At 39.3% G+C, this 19406-nt stretch overlaps 1 protein-coding gene across 7 annotated transcripts in view; it reads left to right on the plus strand.

Annotated features, from left to right (window-relative positions):
* Nucleotides 1-19406, plus strand: part of fars2 (phenylalanyl-tRNA synthetase 2, mitochondrial) — a 434754-nt gene that overhangs the window by 106435 nt on the left and 308913 nt on the right. For 6 of the 7 annotated variants that reach the window (XM_063070032.1, XM_063070030.1, XM_063070035.1 and 3 more), the window contains one exon: nt 18631-19256. In XM_063070032.1, coding sequence (XP_062926102.1) covers nt 18645-19256 — 612 coding nt within the window. In that variant the 5' untranslated portion in view covers nt 18631-18644. Of the gene's footprint in view, nt 1-5744; nt 5802-18630; nt 19257-19406 lie in introns of all 7 variants that reach the window. The other variant, XM_063070031.1, reaches the window with a different exon arrangement.

Below are 19406 nucleotides of genomic sequence, written 5' to 3' on the forward strand. Positions count from 1 at the left end.
TGTTCACAGAATCCCATCATACTCGTCTAGGTCAGATAGACCTAGGCATGTTATTTTACGTTTTCATTATTTTCAAGACAAGGAGAGACTGTTTCGATTCGCTCGATCTAAAGGTTTCACTGATTTTTCGGATCTTAAGTTCCGATTCGTGGAAGATTTCAGTAAACCAATCTGGGACCAACGGGTCCGTTACAGATCCGTGATGTCGGAATTCTATAAGATGGATTTAAGACCAGCGCTGCTGTACCCTGCACGTCTAAGGATTCGCATGTTAGATGGAGCCCTTCGTTTTTTTGATTCTCCATCGGATGCCCAGAGTTATCTGGATCAACTTTCATCTTCAACATCTTAATTGCCTTTTTTTAATTATCTCCGTTGATCGGAGGCTGTGAATTGGTTGGTTTTAACTTTTCTGTGCCCTATTTGGGCAGAAAAGTTTACTTTTGATTTCTTAATATGGCTGCTAAACTTTCTTTTTAACTGCGTCATTTCTTTCTTTTCCCAGGGGATTCTGGGTGGTTACTTCCCTTTTGTCATCTTACGTATTTCCTGTGCGGCCTTAAATTTTGTAGTTTTTAAAAAAATTTTATTCTGTTTTGCTTTTTATAATCACTTTATGTTAATAATCCTATTTTTTTTGTTGCTGTGTCTATTCATGAGTTTGAGGTTTATTGTGGGTTTTTTTTAATATATATTTTCCGGCTTTTGTTCTGTTCTGTGTGTATTTTAATTGAGCTAACTTTTTTTTACTTATTTTTTTACTGTTTTACAATTAGCTGATCCTTTTCATATTTATACCTTTTTTTTAGGGAGCGTATACCGGAAGTCATGGGGGTAGTTTTAGCGCTTGCTTCTTTCTGGCGGGTCTGCTTTAGATTTTGCCTTGGGGTCTTGGGGTGGGGGTGGTGGGAGGGGCTTCACGTTTTAGTTTGTTTCTCTTTGGGCTATATACATTATTGAAGTACTGGTATTCCCCGGTATCTTTTGTATGTTCTGTTTCCTCTCCGGGTTTGTGGGTCGCGCCTATTGTCAATCCTCCTTGTTGTGGGTTGACTTTAGGATTTATGGAGTCTATTATTAATTTTGTCTCCTGGAATACTAATGGTCTTAATCATCCTATTAAAAGGAAAAAAGTTTTTAAAGTGTTCCGGAGACTTAAAGCACAAATTTTATTTTTACAAGAGACCCATGTACGGAGGGGGGACAGACTACGTTTTTTCAAATTCTGGAAGGGACAACAATTTCATTCGAACTCCAATGCTAAGATTCGAGGCGTCTCTATTTTTATAGATTCCTCAGTTACTTTTATACAACAGGATATTATCTCTGATCCGAATGGTAGATTTTTATTGGTTAGTGGTTTACTATTTAATAAAAAAGTAGTTTTGGTTAATGTTTATGCTCCTAATATGGATTGTCCGGAATTTTATAAATCATTGTTTGATCAGTTTCCGAATTTGAACGAGTTTTCATTGATTTGGGGCGGAGATCTTAATACCTGTTTATCTCCAGCTTTGGACCGTTCGGCTCCTTTACGGACTTTACCTAATAAATCTGCAAATTTGATTAATTTTTTCCTTTCTGATTCTGGGTCGACGGACATTTGGCGTTTTCTGCATCCTCAGGAAAAAGATTTTTCCTTCTTTTCACATGTTCATCATTCCTATTCAAGAATTGATTATTTTTTCATTGATTCTCGTCTCATTCCTTCAGTGATTAAATGTGATTATGATTCTATAACCATTTCGGATCATGCTCCACTTAAGCTTTCTATTAAAATTATGGCCAATATACCAAACAATAGACAATGGCGTTTTAATTCGCTGTTGCTTCAGGACTCGGACTTTGTTAATTTTATGAATGAACAGATTGAGCTTTTTTTTACAATTAACCATACAGAAGATATTTCGGTTAACACTCTTTGGGACACTTTTAAAGCCTATATTCGGGGTCAGATTATTTCGTATTCCGTTGCTTTGAGGAAGAAACAGAAGCAGGAGGAGATGGCAATTGTGGACAAGATTAAAGAAATTGATAAGAAATATGTTATGGCTCCTTCTGAGGAGCTATACAAACAAAGAACTGAACTTCAAATGGAACACAGTTTACTACTCTCGTCCTCGATTGTAAACCAATTAAAGAAAACAAGAAGTGATTTTTATGTTCACAGTGATAAAATTGGCAAGCTGCTGGCTAATCAATTGAAATCTAATTATGTTAAATCTCAAATCAATCAGATTTATAACCAAAATGATCGATTGATATTGGATCATGTGGGGATTAATCAAACCTTTTGTGATTTTTATTCTTCTTTATATCAATCAGAGTCTCCTCGAGATTCTAAATATATGAATGATTTTTTAGATAAGTTAGACTTCCCTCAGATTTCACAGGATATGTCTTCTTTATTAGATACTTCCATTACAATGGATGAGATTAAGAATGTTATTTTTTCTATGAATCTGGGGAAAGCTCCTGGCCCTGATGGGTTTACCGTTGAATTTTATAAATGTTTTGCTTCTTTATTGATTCCTTGGCTCTATAAGGTTTTTGAGGCTTCTTTGAAACTTGGTAAACTTCCGGAATCTTTTAATAGAGCATCAATTTCTTTAATACTAAAGAAGGATAAAGACCCTGCTCAATGTGCATCTTATAGACCAATATCTTTATTAAATGTTGATTCTAAAGTTTTTTCTAAGTTATTAGCAAATAGACTAGAAAAAGTACTTCCTTCTATTATTTCGGAAGACCAAACGGGTTTTATTAAAGGTCGTTACTTTTTTTATAATATTCGTACATTGTTAAATATCGTTTATACTCCCTCACAAAATGTTCCTGAGTGTGTTATTTCTTTAGATGCCGAGAAAGCTTTTGATAGAGTAGAATGGCCTTATTTATTTAAGGTGCTTGAAATGTTTAATTTTAGCTTGAAATTTATATCCTGGATTAAACTGTTATATCACTCCCCTGTAGCCTCGGTTCGTACTAACTCTTTAAACTCACCTTTTTTTCTTCTCTTTCGTGGTACTCGACAAGGCTGTCCTCTTAGTCCCCTATTATTTGATATTGCATTAGAACCTCTTGCAATTGCTATTCGAGAATCTTCAAATATTACTGGGATAACTCGGGGATTAAAGTCCCATAAATTATCACTCTATGCTGATGATTTACTTTTATATATTTCTAATCCTGAGAGATCCATTCCTGCTGTTTTAGAGTTATTAGCACAATTTGGTCTTTTCTCAGGTTATAAATTAAATCTTAGTAAGAGTGAACTTTTTCCGATTAATAAACATCTTCCCTTATATTATAAATTTCCATTTAAATTGATTAATAATTACTTTTCATATCTTGGGATTAAAATTACTTGTAAACATAAAGATTTATTTAAGACTAACTTTTTACCATTAATAGACCATATTACTCAACTTTCATCTAAATGGTTTCCCTTATATTTAACTTTGATTGGTCGTATTAATGCAGTTAAGATGTTTTTTTTGCCAAAATTTTTATATGTGTTTCAGGCATTACCAATTTTCGTTCCTAAATCTTTTTTTGATAAAGTTGACTCTAAAATTTCTTCATTTATTTGGCAGAATAAGAATCCGAGACTGGGTAAAATACATTTACAGAAAGCTAAGAGAGATGGAGGTTTAGCATTACCTAACTTTAGATTTTATTATTGGGCTATTAATATTCGACATATGAAATTTTGGTTACTTGACCGGGACATACTATCTATTCCTAAATGGGTAGCATTGGAATTACAATCTGTTCAGGGTTATACACTTGGTTCTATTTTAGGTTCCTCTCTTCCTTTTGATTCGAAACGCCTTAAGCAGGTCTCTAATCCGATAGTTAAATATGCTTTGCGCATTTGGTTTCAATTCAGAAAATTTTTTGATCTTAATCAATTCGGGTTAGCGATTCCTATTTTAGGTAACATATTTTTTCCTCCCTCTTTTACGGATCGCGCTTTTCAAACTTGGAAGACTAAGGGTATTTTACGGTTTTTGGATTTATTTTTAGATGGTTCCCTTATGTCTTTTGAACAATTATCTAATAAATATAACTTATCAAGAATACATTTTTTTAGATATTTACAAGTTAGAAATTTCCTAAGTACTATACTTTCTTCCTTTCCAATGCTTCCTCCTATATATATTTTAGATTCGATAATTAACCTTAATCCATGTCAGAAAGGTGCATCGGCTATGATTTATAATATTATTATGAAACTTAGGAAAGCTCCATTTGATAAGATTAGGGTAGATTGGGAACAGGAATTGGGGCTTACCATTTCTGTGGATGATTGGGGGCAGATTTTACAATTAGTTAATACTTCCTCTATTTGTGCTAAACATTCCCTAATTCAATTTAAAGTGGTTCATAGAGCACATATGTCCAAAGATAAGTTAGCGCGTTTTTACTCGCATATTAATCCTTTCTGTGATAGATGTTCGGGGCAGATAGCCTCTTTAACTCATATGTTTTGGTCTTGCCCTACTTTGGAAACTTTTTGGAGAGATATTTTCAATATTATTTCTAAGGTATTAAATATAGATATCTCTCCTCACCCTATTACTGCTATCTTTGGACTACCTAAAATTTCTAGTAATCTTTCCCCTTCAGCCCGTAGAATGATTGCATTTCTTACTTTAATGGCGAAAAGATGTATTTTACAACATTGGAAAGAGCTTAATGCTCCAACTACCTTTTTTTGGTTTTCTCAGACGATTTTATGTTTGAATTTGGAGAAAATTAGAAGTAACCTTTATGATTCTTCATTTAAATTTGAACAGATTTGGGGACCTTTTATTCGATATTTTCATTTAATGTAATATTTACCCTTCTTGTTTTTTTTTCACTGTTTTAATGGAGGTCGGGATTGAGGACGTGATTTTAAGTTTAACTCTGTTTGGTTTCAAGTTAGCCCATTGCTTTGCCTTGCTTTTAGTTAGCTGCACGGTGGGTTTTTTTTTGGGGGTTTTTTTTTTCTTTTTTTTCCATTGATATATATAAAATTTAGTATACTATTATGTTATCTTGGTTTCTTATGCTTAAATTACATTGTTTGTAGTATTTTCTTTTTGGTATTGTTATCTTTTGGAATTTTATTATACTTTAACATTGTATTAATGTTTATATGGCTTACCTTTTTTGTATACTTACTCAATAAAAAGATTTAAAAAGAAAGAAAGAAAGACTGTAAGGAGGTTTATGTTCTCCCTGTAACTCTGGTTCAATTCCCGCTGCTGACTGTAAGGAGGTTTATGTTCTCCCTGTAACTCTGGTTCAATTCCCGCTGCTGACTGTAAGGAGGTTTATGTTCTCCCTGTAACCCTGGTTCAATTTCCGCTGCTGACTGTAAGGAGGTTTATGTTCTCCCCGTGACTGCTTGGGTTTGCTCCGGGAGCTCTGGTTTCCTCCCACAGTCAAAGGATGTACCGGTTGATAAACTAATAGGTCATTATAAATTGTTCTGGGTGTAATTAGTCTCAGATTAAATCGGGGGATTGCTGCCCAGTGTGGCTCAAAGGGCCGGAGGGGCCCTTTCCTTGCTGTATCTCAATTAACAAATACAGTGGCATGTAAAAGTTTGGGCACACCTGGTCAAAATTTCTGTTACTGTGAACAGCTAAGCGAGTAAAAGATGACCAGATTTCCAAAAGGTGTGAAGTTAAAGATGACACATTTCTTTAATATTTTAGGCAAGATTACTTTTTTATTTCCATCTTTTACAGTTTCAAAATGACGAAAAAGGAAAAGGACCCAAAGCAAAAGTTTGGGCACCCTGCCTGGTCAGTACTTAGTAACAACCCCCTTTGGCAAGTATCACATTTTGTAAACGCTTTCTGTAGCCAGCTAAGAATCTTTCAATTCCTGCTTGGGGGATTTTCGCCCATTCTTCTAGTTCTGTGAGATTCTTGGGCCATCTTGCATGCACTGCTCTTTTGAGGTTTATCCACAGATTTTCGATGATGTTTAGGTCGGGAGACTGTGAGGACCATGGCAAAACCTTCAGCTTACACCTCTTGAGTAGTTCATTGTGGATTTTGAGGTGTGTTTGGGATCATTATCCTGTTTTAGAAGCCATCCTCTTTTCACCTTCAGCTTTTTTACAGACTGTGTGATGTTTGCTTCCAGAATATGCTGGTATTTAATTTAATTCTTTCTTCCCTCTGCCAATGAAATATTCCCCGTGCCACTGGCTGCAACACAAGCCCAAAGCATGATCAATCTGCCCCCATGCTTAACAGTTGGAGAGGTGTTCTTTTCATGAAATTCTGCATCCTTTTTTCTCCAAACATACCTCTGCTCATTGCGGCCAGAAAGTTCTATTTTAACTTCATCAGTCCACAGGACTTGTTTCCATAATGCATCAGGCTTTTTTAGATGTTTCCTTGCAAACTTCTGACACTGAATTTTGTGGTGAGGACGCAGGAAAGGTTTTCTTCTGATGACTCTTCCATGAATGTCATATTTGTGCAGGTGTTGCTGCACAGTAGAATAGTGCACCACCACTCCAGAGTCTGCTAAATCTTCCTGAAGGCGTTTTGCAGTCAAACAGGGATTTTGATTTGCCTTTCTACCAGTCCTACGAGCAGTTCCCTGGGAAAGATTTCTTGGTCTTCCAGACCTGAACTTGATCTCCACCGTTCCTGTTAACTCCCATTTCTTGATTACATTACGAACTGAGGAAACGGCTACCTGAAAACGCTTTGCTATCTTCTTATAGCCTTCTCCTGCTTTGTGGGCATCATTTATTTTAATTTTCAGAGTGCTAGGCAGCTGCTTAGAGGAGCCCATGGCTGCTGATTGTTGGGACAAGGTTTGAGGAGTCAGGGTATTTATAAAGCTTTGAAATTTGAATCACCTGGCCTTTCCTAACAATGACCGTGAACAAGCCATAACCCTAACAAGCTATTTAAGGTCTGAGACCTTGGTAAAAGTTATCGGAGAGCTCAAATCTCTTGGGGTGCCCAAACCTTTGCATGGTGCTCCTTTTCTTTTTTCACTCTTAAAATTGTACAAAACAAAAATAATACACTCATCTTGCTTAAAATGTTGAAAAGAATGTTTCATCTTTAACTTTATGACTTTTGGAGATCAGCTCATTTTCTACTCGCTTAACTATTCACAATAACAGAAATTTTGACCAGGGGTGCCCAAACTTTTGCATGTCACTGTATTTAAATATTGGAGCATGGAATGAACTGCTGAGGGGATGGTTAAAGCAGAGTTTTATGGTCTTTACAAAATTTCCAAACAAACACTTGAATCAGCAAGGCACTTAGCAGGGTAAGGGCCAAGTTTTATTCAATAAGATTTTAATGTAGATGGGTACTTGATAGCCAATGTGGATGCGATGGAGTTGAGTATTCTGTCATGTAACTGACCTCATAAATGATGGAAAGGCATTGGGTTATCAGGAGGCGTCCCTTGCTAAAGGATAGCAGGTCTCTGACCTTTTCCTTTAGCTATGGTATTTATGTCTGATCCAGATCAGTTTCTGGTCAGTGGTGAACCTATAGGAATATGATGATGGGGGCTCAGTGATTGTAATGCCGTTGAATGTCAAGGATAAGTGCCATTGAATGTCAAGGCTGCCTTGTGTTTACAGATTGCCATTGTCCAACATATCTACACTTATTGGGCCATTTCCAAGTTGTCTGTGTTTACTTAGGTTTGAATTAAGAAAAACAACATTTTTAGTTGCAGTTTTAAAGATATTGGTACAGAATTTGCTGTACTTGCTGCATTGATCTCTCATTCCCCTCACTTATCCTAATTCAAACCTGGAAGGTGGAACTTGCTGGCAGAGGGAATCTTAATCCCAACCAACAATGCTTTAAGCAGTATCATTTAACAAATGGGCCTTGACATAGAGTTGGCGAGATACCTGTGACGTATCCTCAGACAATCAGATTCGTTTGAAAATTATTAGAAATTAAAGATAAAGTTCTAGTTACTAATTATCCAAGTTAAAGATCACCTAATAATGTTAAAATACTTTTCATTACTTGAAAACATCGCTGCAAATACAATAATTTAATAAAATGTGACTCAACTTGCTTTTAGTGCTATTCCTTACAACAGTATAACAGGGTTCATGTAAATAGATCTCTTCCCCCTACCCCATATAAGTGCTTCAGAACTTCAAAAATGAGGGCTCCACACCATATGAAGTGCACTAGCAGTGGTATCTAGAATATATCGGCAAGTGCTGGTCCTCTGCATTTAGATAACTGTTGAAATTCTGAACGTCCTTGTGTTCAAAGGGATAAATGTTTGCATTTAAGATCAAGATTCTGCTATAGCTTTATGTTACTTGGTCAATTCAGAATCCTTTCCGAGAAACCCAGGGCTGTGAGAGGGTATGATTAACTAAAATTACTACATCACGAAACAGCTTGATCATTTGAATAATTGCAGTGACAGGTATATCTGTTTTACTAATAGTGGCCATATTTCATTTGACATTTGTTGATAAACATTAAATTTATGTTACCTGTATAAGATAGTATATCAGACTGCTATAAAATATGGTTTGAAGAATTCATTTATATTTCAGTTGCATTAGATTTACAAGTTGCATGTAAATCTCAAGGTGTATTCAGCCAGGTCATGGTGTTCTGGTGTATCACCATTTCTCATCATGACAGCTCTGTTGCATGCCTTTATACCTTTATTCGATGCAAGTGAATTCATGTTTGCTAATCCTTGTGGTGAAATTGAAGCTGATTTAAAATGGAATTTAGAAAACATCAGTAGCACAATGATGTTTGAAAACAATAATTCCCTTAACAAGAAATTCTCTACTTTTTGCTACAGGCATGCTATTAACCCCTGCCTTCATTGATTAATCAGAAGTTGTAGTTGGTTTCTAAAACCTAAGGAGACATACTGTAACCAGCATGATGACATTTTGTACTGCAGCACTACCAGCTGGCAAAGGCAGGTTACTGTCTCCTTAAAACCAGTCGCTTCAGGCAGATGGGGCACATCAGCCATGATTGGCAGCTCATCTAACAGAAGGAAAACTCTTATCTCAAACCTCCATTGCCTTGTGGTGACACCCACTCATGAGGAAGGTTTCGGGAGTAACTGATAGAAAAATCCGGAGCTGGAGTCCCCAAGGCAGTCCTACACTGAGTTTAATGCTGACTGGCAATTCCTGCAATGCTGCTGGTTGCAAACTGTATCGGTTTTTGCCATTCCTTTGGGTTCGTCAGTTGTGTAGAGAGGAGGGAGCTTGCTATGTAGGCAACAGCTTGCTTTCCATATCATACTGCCCAGGCCTGCATAGCTAGAAGCTAGGGTGCAATATTCCTGGTCAACTCTGACCGATGGAGGCCCCAGCCTCACTGTGGTTTTCCCTTCTTTCTCATCTTTTGAAGACCTTTCTTTGTTTTTCTTGAATTGGATTCCATTTGTTAATTCACAATAGTTAATTGCTTGCCAAACTCTGGGAATATGTGTGTTCTGTGCTTGGAATGGGGCAGAAAGTCTAGTTCACCTAGTCGCATCAGCATCTTGGATGTGAATTTTAAAAAATTGAAATTTAGATTATTCAGCAGTATAGGATGTTTAGTACTTTCAATGCATGGTTTTGTATCTGAGTGTTTTTTAGTCAAAGCCTGCTCTTTAGTCTCCTCTGACCACTTAATTTCTCAAAATTAATGCATCCACAAGATATGTTACAGTTACCTTTTTACCACCTACAATTTCTATGATTTAAGAGGTATTTTGAAAGGCATATAAATAGGCAAAGCAGAGAAGGAAACAATCATAATGCAGGCAAATGGGTAAACGTGTTGGCATGTATATGGTGGGCTGAAGGACCTGTTTCTGTGTTGTATAACTCTCACTAAACTGGGACCCCATCAAGTCATTCCAGTTGAAACAGCAATTCATGTGCACATCTTCGATATTATGATACGTTTAATGCTTTCGATGTAATTGCCTATATGTTGGAGATACAAATTGTAGAATGTATGACACTATAGAATACTGTATCTCCATTCAGACTGCAAGGACAGTCTGACCTTCCATTGATTTGGCACTTTGATAGTGTGCCCCACTTCCATTATGATTTGTCTGTAGTTGTCCTACAGTGCTCCAGAATTACCTAGCATAAATTTGAGGAACAGCACCTCACCTTTTAGTTTCGTTTCATTTCACAAAATTAACATAGAACGTAGAACACTACATCACTGGATAGGCCATTTGCCTCGCAATGTTGTATCGATCTTGATGCCATTTTATACTGAATTCCTTTGTATCATCCATATGATTCCTCCATTCCCTTCATATTGATGTATCTACCTAAAATTGTTAAACTCCACTAGCCTACCTATTACTGCTCCTACCCCGGTAACTCATTCTGGGCACTCATCACTCTCTGCAATTTTCCTTACTTGGCTTTTATACTTCTCCGAAGCATGTTGTCTGGTGTTTGATATTTCTACTCTGGGGAAAAGATTCTGACGATCTACACTATCTATGCATTCCCATAATTTTAAAAACTTCTATCAGATTGCCCCGCAGCCTCCACTGCTCTAGGGAGAATAACCCAAGCTTGTCCAACCTTCCTTTATAGCTCATACCCATAGATCCAAGCAGCAGCATCCCGGTAAACCTCCCCTGCACTCTTTCCACAGTCTACACATCCTTCCAGATGTGAATATAATACTCGATATTGCATCTCATTAAAGCTTTGTACATCTGCAGCATGACCTCCTTACTCTTATACTCCGTACCTCTTCCAAAGAAGGCAAGTTCTGATGCTCAGTCCACTGGCCTGGGTGCGAGGTTGCATTGCTCTGGGTGCTGAGTTGATCTGAAGAGCTTGAGAGCGGCTTTGGGCTGGGCAATGAAATCTGCACCCGGAATGAGTCACTGGATGGCATGGTGTAGGCCCAGAGCCTTTCGCAGCAGCGGTGCCTGGATCCTAATCCGCTGTATGATACGCTGTTTAGGCAGTTTAAACGCCAGCCCAGATTGGAGTGAGAGCCAATTTTGTTTGCTGTCTGTGGTCTTCACTCCTCTCTCCAGGGTGTGAAGCCTTTCGCTGTTTCATTTAAGGGCTGGCCCAGATCAACTGAAAAGACAGGGTGTCAGTTAGGAAGAGAGCCGATTTTGCTTGTTCTCTGTGATGGTCATCTCCATGGCGCAGAGGCTATGAAGTCTGCTAATATGATGACCTAATAAGCGAGGCTTTGGGCCTACTCTGTGCTGCTCCGGAGTTCAGATCTGAGGACTCATTTTTGGTTCGGAAAGTTGTTTGGTGTCAGTACCAGGGTGCTCAAAGCCTGTACCCCTCAGCTATGTGGAGTACTTCGCCATGTCTTCAACCTGAGCCTGAGGCTCCGGAGGGTTCCTGTGCTGTGGAAGACGTCCTGCCTCGTCCCTGTGCCGAAGACGCCGCGCCCCAGCGGCCTCAATGACTACAGACCGGTGGCATTGACCTCCCACATCATGAAGACCCTGGACAGACTTGTTCTGGAACTGCTCCGGCCTATGGTCAGGCCACACTTAGATCCCCTCCAGTTCGCCTACCAGCCCCGACTAGGAGTTGAGGATGCCATCGTCTACCTGCTGAACCGTGTCTACACCCACCTGGACAAGCCAGCAAGCACTGTGAGTGTCATGTTTTTTGACTTCTCCAGTGCGTTCAACACCATCGGCCCTGCTCTGCTGGGGGAGAAGCTGACAGCGATGCAGGTGGATGCTCCCCTGGTGTCATGGATTCTTGATTACCTGACTGGCAGACCACAGTACGTGTGCTTGCAACACTGTGTCCAACAGAGTGACCAGCAGTACTGGGGCTCCACAGGGGACTGTCTTGTCTCCCTTCTCTTCACCATTTACACCTCGGACTTCAACTACTGCACAGAGTCTTGTCATCTTCAGAAGTTTTCTGATGACTGCCGTAGTTGGATGCATCAGCAAGGGAGATGAGGCTGAGTACAGGGCTACGGTAGGAAACTTTGTCACATGGTGTGAGCAGAATTATCTGCAGCTTAATGTGAAAAAGACTAAGGAGCTGGTGGTAGACCTGAGGAGAGCTAAGGCACTGGTGACTCCTGTTTCCATCCAGGGGGTCAGTGTGGACATGGTGGAGGATTACAAATACCTGGGGATACGAATTGACAATAAACTGGACTGGTCAAACAGCACTGAGGCTGTCTGCAAGAAGGGTCAGAGCCGTCTCTATTTCCTGAGGAGACTGAGGTCCTTTAACATCTGCTGGACGATGCTGAGGATGTCCTACAAGTCTGTGGTGGCCAGTGCTAACATGTTTGCTGTTGTGTGCTGGGGCAACAGGCTGGGGGTAGCAGACACCAACAGAATCAACAAACTCATTCGTAAGGCCAGTGATGTTGTGGGGATGGAACTGGACTCTCTCACAGTGGTGTCTGAAAAGAGGATGCTGTCCAAGTTGCATGCCATCTTGGACAATGTCTCCCATCCAGTACATAATGTACTGGGTGGGCACAGGAGTACGTTCAGCCAGAGACTCATTCCACCGAGATGCAGCACAGAGCGTCATAGGAAGTCATTCCTGCCTGTGGCCATCAAACTTTACAACTCCTCCCTTGGAGGGTCGGACACCCTGAGCCAATAGGCTGGTCCTGGACTTATTTCCTGGCATAATTTAAATATTACTATTTAATTATTTATGGCACAACTGTAACGAAAACCAATTTCCCCCGGGATCAATAAAGTATGACTATGACTATTTGTTGCTCGCTTCAGTTATTTGCATGACTTGTATATTTTTTATTTTTCTCTTACACATCAAATGTTGGTTTTTTATTTTTATTTTCATTCCTTTCTTTTCTTTAGTTGGTTTCTTCTGGGGATTCTTGCTTTCTGGCTACCTGTGAGCAAGCAAATCTCAAGGTTGTTTAGTTTATTTATTTTTTGATAATACATGGACCTTGAATCTTGAAGTGTGCGATACACCACCTTTACCACCTTACCCACCTTACCCTCTTAATTAACAATTGAACTATGGACTTAGACCCCAAGACCCTTCTGTAAATCAATACTATTAAAACACCTTTCATTAACTGTTTGCTTTCTCCTTTCAATGTACTTCCCAAAGTGAAGCACCTCACCCTCACTTGCCTAAATTAAACTTTATCTGCCCACTCTCTGTCCCTATTTGTAACTAATCTATATCCAATTATATTCTTTGATAAGCCTTTTCACTGTTCACAACTAAACCAATCTTGGTGTCATCTGCAAACTTGCTAACTCACCCAATTACATTCTCTTCCAAATTATTGTAAATATTACAAATGAACAATTTCATCTGACCCACTGTTATTCCGCATGGTTCTGGCAATACAATTGTTTCTACTTGCTTTGTTTTATTTAGTCTCTGTATCACTTTGTTCCAAATGTCAATTTTTTAAAGTAACTTACCGGGACAACTTTGGTTGCATCCTACTACAAGACATTCCATCTTCTCACCACCTTTTTGCAACTTAATACAGATTTGCCTTCTCACTTCACAGTTTTGATAAAAGATCCTTGACCAGAAGCATTGACTCAGTTTCTCTCCTAACTGATGCTGCCTGACTTGCTGAGAGCTTCCAGCATTCTATGCTTTTGTCAGAATCAGAATCAGGTTTATTAGAAAGAACATTGAAACATAGAAAGCCTACAGCACAACACATGCCCTTCGGCCCACTAAGTTGTGCTGAACATGTCCTTAACATAGAAATTACCTAGGGTTACCCATAGCTCTCTATTTTTCTGAGCTCCCTATACCTATCCAGGAGTCTCTTAAAAGACCCTATCATATCGGCCTCCAGCACCATTGCTGGCTGCCCATTCCATGCACTCACTATTCTCTGCGTAAAAAACTTATCGCTGACATCTCCTCTGTACCTACTTCCAAGTGCCTTAAAACTATGCTCTCTTGTATTAGCCATTTCAGGCCTGGGAAAAAATCCCTGACTATGCACACGATCAATGCCTCTCATCAACTTATACACCTCTATCAGGTCACTTCTTATCCTCCATCACTCCAAGGAGAAAGGCCAAGTTCACGCAACCTATTCTCACAAAGCATGCTTCCCAATCCAGGCAAGGTCCTTGTAAATCTCCTTTGCACCCTTTCTATAGTTTCCACATGCTTCCTGTAGTGAGGTGACCAGAACTGAGCACTGTACTCCAAGTGGGGTCTGACCCGGGTCCTATACAGCTGTAACATTACCTCTCAGCTCTTAAACTCAATCCCACGATTGATGAAGGCCAATGTACCGTATGCCTTCTTAACCACAGAGTCAACCTGCGCAGCAGCTTTGAGTGTCCTATGGACTCGGACCCCAAGATCCCTCTGATCCTCCACACTGCCAAGAGTCCTACCATTTATACTATATTCTGCCATCTTATTTGACCTACCAAAATGAACCACGTCACACTTACCTAGGTTGAACTCCATCTGCCACTTCTCAGCCCAGTTTTGCATTCTATCGATGTCCCGCTGTAACCTCTGACAGCCCTCCAAACTATCCACAACACCCCCAACCTTCGTGTCATCAGCAAATTTACTAACCCATCCCTCCACTTCGTCATCCAGTCATTTATAAAAGTCAGGAAGAGTAAGGGTCCCAGAATGGATTCCTGAGGCACACCACTGGGCATCAACCTCCTACAACCACTTTTTGCCTTCTGTGGGCAAGCCAGTTCTGGATCCACAAAGCAAAGTCCCCTTGGATCCCATGCCTCCTTACTCAATAAGCCTTGCATGGGGTTCCTTGTCAAATGCCTTGCTGAAATCCATATACACTACATCTACTGCTCTACCTTCATCAATGTGTTTAGTTACATCCTCAAAAAATTCAATCAGGCTCGTAAGGCACAACCTGCCTTTCACAAAGCCATGCTGACTATTCTTAATCATATTATGCCTCTCCAAATGTTCACAAATCCTGCTTCTCAGGATCTTCTCCATCAGCTTACCAACCACTGAAGTAAGACTCACTGGTCTATAATTTCCTGGGCTATTTCTACTCCCTTTCTTCAATAAGGGAACAACATCCGCAATCCTTCAGAACCTCTCCCGTCCCCATTGATGATGCAAAGACCATCGCTTGAGGCTCAGCAATCTCCTCCCTTGCCTCCCACAGTAACCTGAGGTACGTCTCATGTGGTCCCAGTGACTTATCTAACTTGATGCTTTCCAAAAGCTCCAGCACACATTCTCTTTCTTAATATCTATATGCTCAAGCTTTTCAGTCTGCTGTAAGTTTTCCTACAATCGCCAAGATCCTTTTCCATAGTGAATACTGTAGCAAAATATTCATTAAATACCTCTGCTCGCTCCTCCGGTTCCATACACACTTTTCCACTGTCACACTTGATTGTTCCTATTCTCTCATGTCTTATCCTCTTGCTCTCCGCATACTCGTAGAATGCCTTGAGGTTTTACTTAATCCTGTCCGCCAAGGCCTTCTCATGGCCCCTTCTGATTATCCTAATTTCATTCTTAAGCTCCTTTCTGCTAACCTTATAATCTTCAAGATCTCTATCATTACCTAGTTTTTTGATCCTTTTGTAAGCTTTTCTTTTCTTTTCTTGATGAGATTTACAACAGCCTTTGTACACCACAGTTCCTGTACCCTACCATCCTTTCTCTGTCTCTTTGGAATGTACCTATGCAGAACTCCACGCAAATATCCCCTGAACATTTGGCACATTTGTGCCATACATTTCCCTGTGAACATCTGTTCCCAATTTATTCTTCCAAGTTCCCGCCTGATAGCCTCATATTTTCCCTTATTCCAATTAAACGCTTTCCTAACTTGTCTGTTCCTATTCCTCTCCAAGGCTATAGTAAAGGAGATAGAATTGTGATCACTATCTCCAAAATGCTTTCCTACTGAGAGACCTGACACCTGACCAGGTTCATTTCCCAATACCAGATCAGGTACAGCTTCTCCTCTTGTCAACTTCTCTACATATTGTGTCAGGAAACCTTTCTGAGCACACCTAACAAACTCAGTGCCATCTAAACCCCTTGCACTAGGGAAATGCCAGTCGATATTTGGGAAATTAAAATCTCCCACCATGACGACCCTGTTATTATTTCACCTTTCCAGAATCTGTCTCCCTATCTGCTCCTCGATGTCCCTGTTACTTTTGGATGGTTTATAAAAAACACCCAGTAGAATTATTGACTCCTTCCTGTTCCTAGCTTCCACCCACAGAGACTCCGTAGACAATCCCTCCATGACTTCCTCCTTTTCTGCAGCTGTTACACTATCTCTGATCAACAGTGCCATGCCCCCACCTCTTTGCCTCCCTCTCTGCCTCCCTCTCTGTCCTTTTGGAAGCATCTAAAGCCTGGCCCTCTTAAGTAACCATTCCTGCCCCTGAACCATCCAAGTCTCTGTAATGGCCACAACATCATAGCTCCAAGTACTGATCCACACCATAAGCTCATCCGCGTTGTTCATAATACTCCTTGCATTAAAGTAGACACATCTGAAACCATCGTTCTGAGCGTATCCCTTCCAAATCACCTACCTGTCCTCCCTCTCGCACTGTCTACAAGCTTTCTCTGTTTGTGAGCCAACCGCCTCTTCCTCCATCTCTTCAGTTGGGTGTCCACCCCTCAGCAATTGTAGTTTAAACTCTCCCCAATAGCCTTAGCAAACCTCCCTGCCAGGATATTGGTCCCCCTCAGTTTCAAGTACAATATGTCTTTTTTTGTACAAGTCACTCCTGCCCCAAAAGAGGTCCCAATGATCCAGAAATCTGAATCCCTGCCCCCTGCTCCAATCCCTCAGCCACGCATTTATCCTCCACCTCATTCTATTCCTATACTCACTGTCACGTGGCATGGGCAGTAATCCCGAGATATAATGTAAAATGTTGTTTTGTGCCAACAGTGCAGTGCAAGACATAAAAAAAATTATTATGAGCCACAATAAAAATAACTAAGTCTTGTAAAAAAAGAATAGGGAGATACAGTGTAGGATCCTTTAAGGTAATTCGAGGAGTTTTGTACTTGTTGAAAATCTGCCATGTAGGATTGTATATCAATAAATCTGCTTGCTGCTGGAATCAGAAATCAAATCTCAATTACCTGAAAAGATGATGTGGTGTGATAAAGTCACTGAGTAACTTTCACGCCATCTGTCTGAGCTGACCAATGTGCTCAACTACAAATACCTAGATTTAGTTCTGAATGATTTCTGATCAGCTCATTCTCTACTGGGAACTGATAAATTTTCAAAACTCCATTAAGTTTAAAAGAAATGCATGTAACCTTGGTGGAGATTTACGTATGGAAGGAAATGTGATCTGTTAGATGCAGTACCAGGTTTCTGCTAAATGACAAGAATATTGAAGAGAATTGGGGTAAAGAATGGTATTGTATAATTTCCTGTTTCAAGAAAGCAAAACATATTAAGACATGAACGGTTAAAGCAAGAAGGTAGTGTCTCATTTGTTTATTTACACAGGTTTTTAATGAGATTTTTGTGAATTATGTACGTGAGGAACTATTGCATTTGAATTTTGATTGTGTTTCACATTCAGCATTGTATATTAATAGGACAAGTCTACAGTTGTTTATTCCATAACTGTGATATAAAAATTTTCATTTGTATTTCTCAGAAATCCATTAAGAGAAAATTACTTAGTAGCAGAATGCCTAATGATTTCTATCTATGGGATTGTTATGGTTCCCTGAAAATGTAGCTGGCTGTTATTTTGGAAAACAAACTTGGTACTTTCAATTTCTTTCTTTTTGATTGGGTAACTGATTATCACCCAAAGACTGACTTTACAGTTTGATATAAAGAGAAAATAGGAGCAGGAAATGACCACTTGGCCCCTTGAGCCTTCCCACCACTCATTGTGATGGTGACTGATCTGTCCCTGGCCTCATCACTGCTTCCGTTGCAGTTCCCAATAGTCCTCTATCCCTTCAGCTTTCATAATTCATCTACCTCCTTATTAAATGCCTTAGTAATCCAGTGACCTCAACTCAATGAGTTTGAGAATACCAGAAGTTCTTATGTATCTTAGTCTTAAATGACTGCCCACTTTAAACTGTTTCCAGTAGAGTAGTAGAAAGATTTTGACATCATTCAACCCACCCCCCCCCCACCCTCCTTCATTCCTTTTTGGATTCTGTACGATTTAATAACATCATACATAATTTTTTTTATACCTCTTAAGGAATACTTAACAAATTTTCTCAATAACATGGCATATTTTCCATATAATTTAACTACCTTTTTGCATTGTTTTATAGATAAACCTCAAATACTGTGTTTGAGTGCCTAATCTGACCAATGCTTGTTCTCCACTTAATTACTGATAATTTGCACTGCTGAAGTAAAAGCGGAGAAAAAGTGCATTTCATATTCATCTGAAATTCTATCAGTGATTTTTTTGTTTATCTTCCCCATATATCTATTAATCTATTATTGCTTAATTTGACCTTAAGGTGCTTTCTGGAAAAACTCTAAGCTTTATACACAAAATTCTTAGATGTCATTTTGTTTCTGTTGTTTATTAATTGATAATATTGAGCTGAGTTATTCACTGTGTTCTGAGTAATATACAAACTCAATACAAAGATAATTCTGTTTTCAGGTGGATTGGTAATAATGAAGATACCTTGTAAATTCTTCCCATTTCCACGGTTTCAGAAGATTTTACTATCTCTTCATTTACAATCAAGATATGCAGACAGAAATGTAAAGCAAGCCAGAAGTAAAACATCAGGTCCAGCATCCAGTGGAACACAGAATGGTGCAATTGAACTCTTTGGAAAATTCTATCCTCGTGATGACTATACAAACGTTACACCAAAGATTTTGTCTAAAGTGGGGAAATGTTTACAGAACCAAAGAAGCCACCCATTATGGCTGATTAAAGAGCGCATTAAGGACCATTTCTATACACATTATTTGAGTCACCATAGGAGTCCACTCTATTCCGTGTATGATGATCTGTCCCCTGTGGTTACCACAGAGCAGAACTTTGACAGTTTACTTATACCGCCAGATCATGCAAGCAGAAAGAAAGGTGATAACTTTTACCTCAATAAAACAAACATGCTGAGGGCTCATACTTCTGCTCACCAACGAGATCTTATTCGTGCAGGCCTCAATGCCTTTCTGGTATTTGGAGATGTTTATCGACGAGATGAAATTGACAAAAGTCACTATCCAGTCTTCCACCAAGTGGAAGGAGTCAGACTATTTACAAACCATGAGGTGAGAGTTGACATTATTCTTTAATTGTCTACCAAAGTTTCTGTTTGTTGCACACTTTCATTTTTGCCTTTTGTTGATAATCTGCTGGGATACAATTTCATAGGTTGTCAGTGACCAAAGAGTCATAGATACTATGTATTCTCTGAGTTA

Source organism: Mobula hypostoma, chromosome 17 (genome assembly GCF_963921235.1).
Source record: "Mobula hypostoma chromosome 17, sMobHyp1.1, whole genome shotgun sequence".
NCBI classification, from domain to species: Eukaryota; Metazoa; Chordata; class Chondrichthyes; order Myliobatiformes; family Myliobatidae; genus Mobula; species Mobula hypostoma.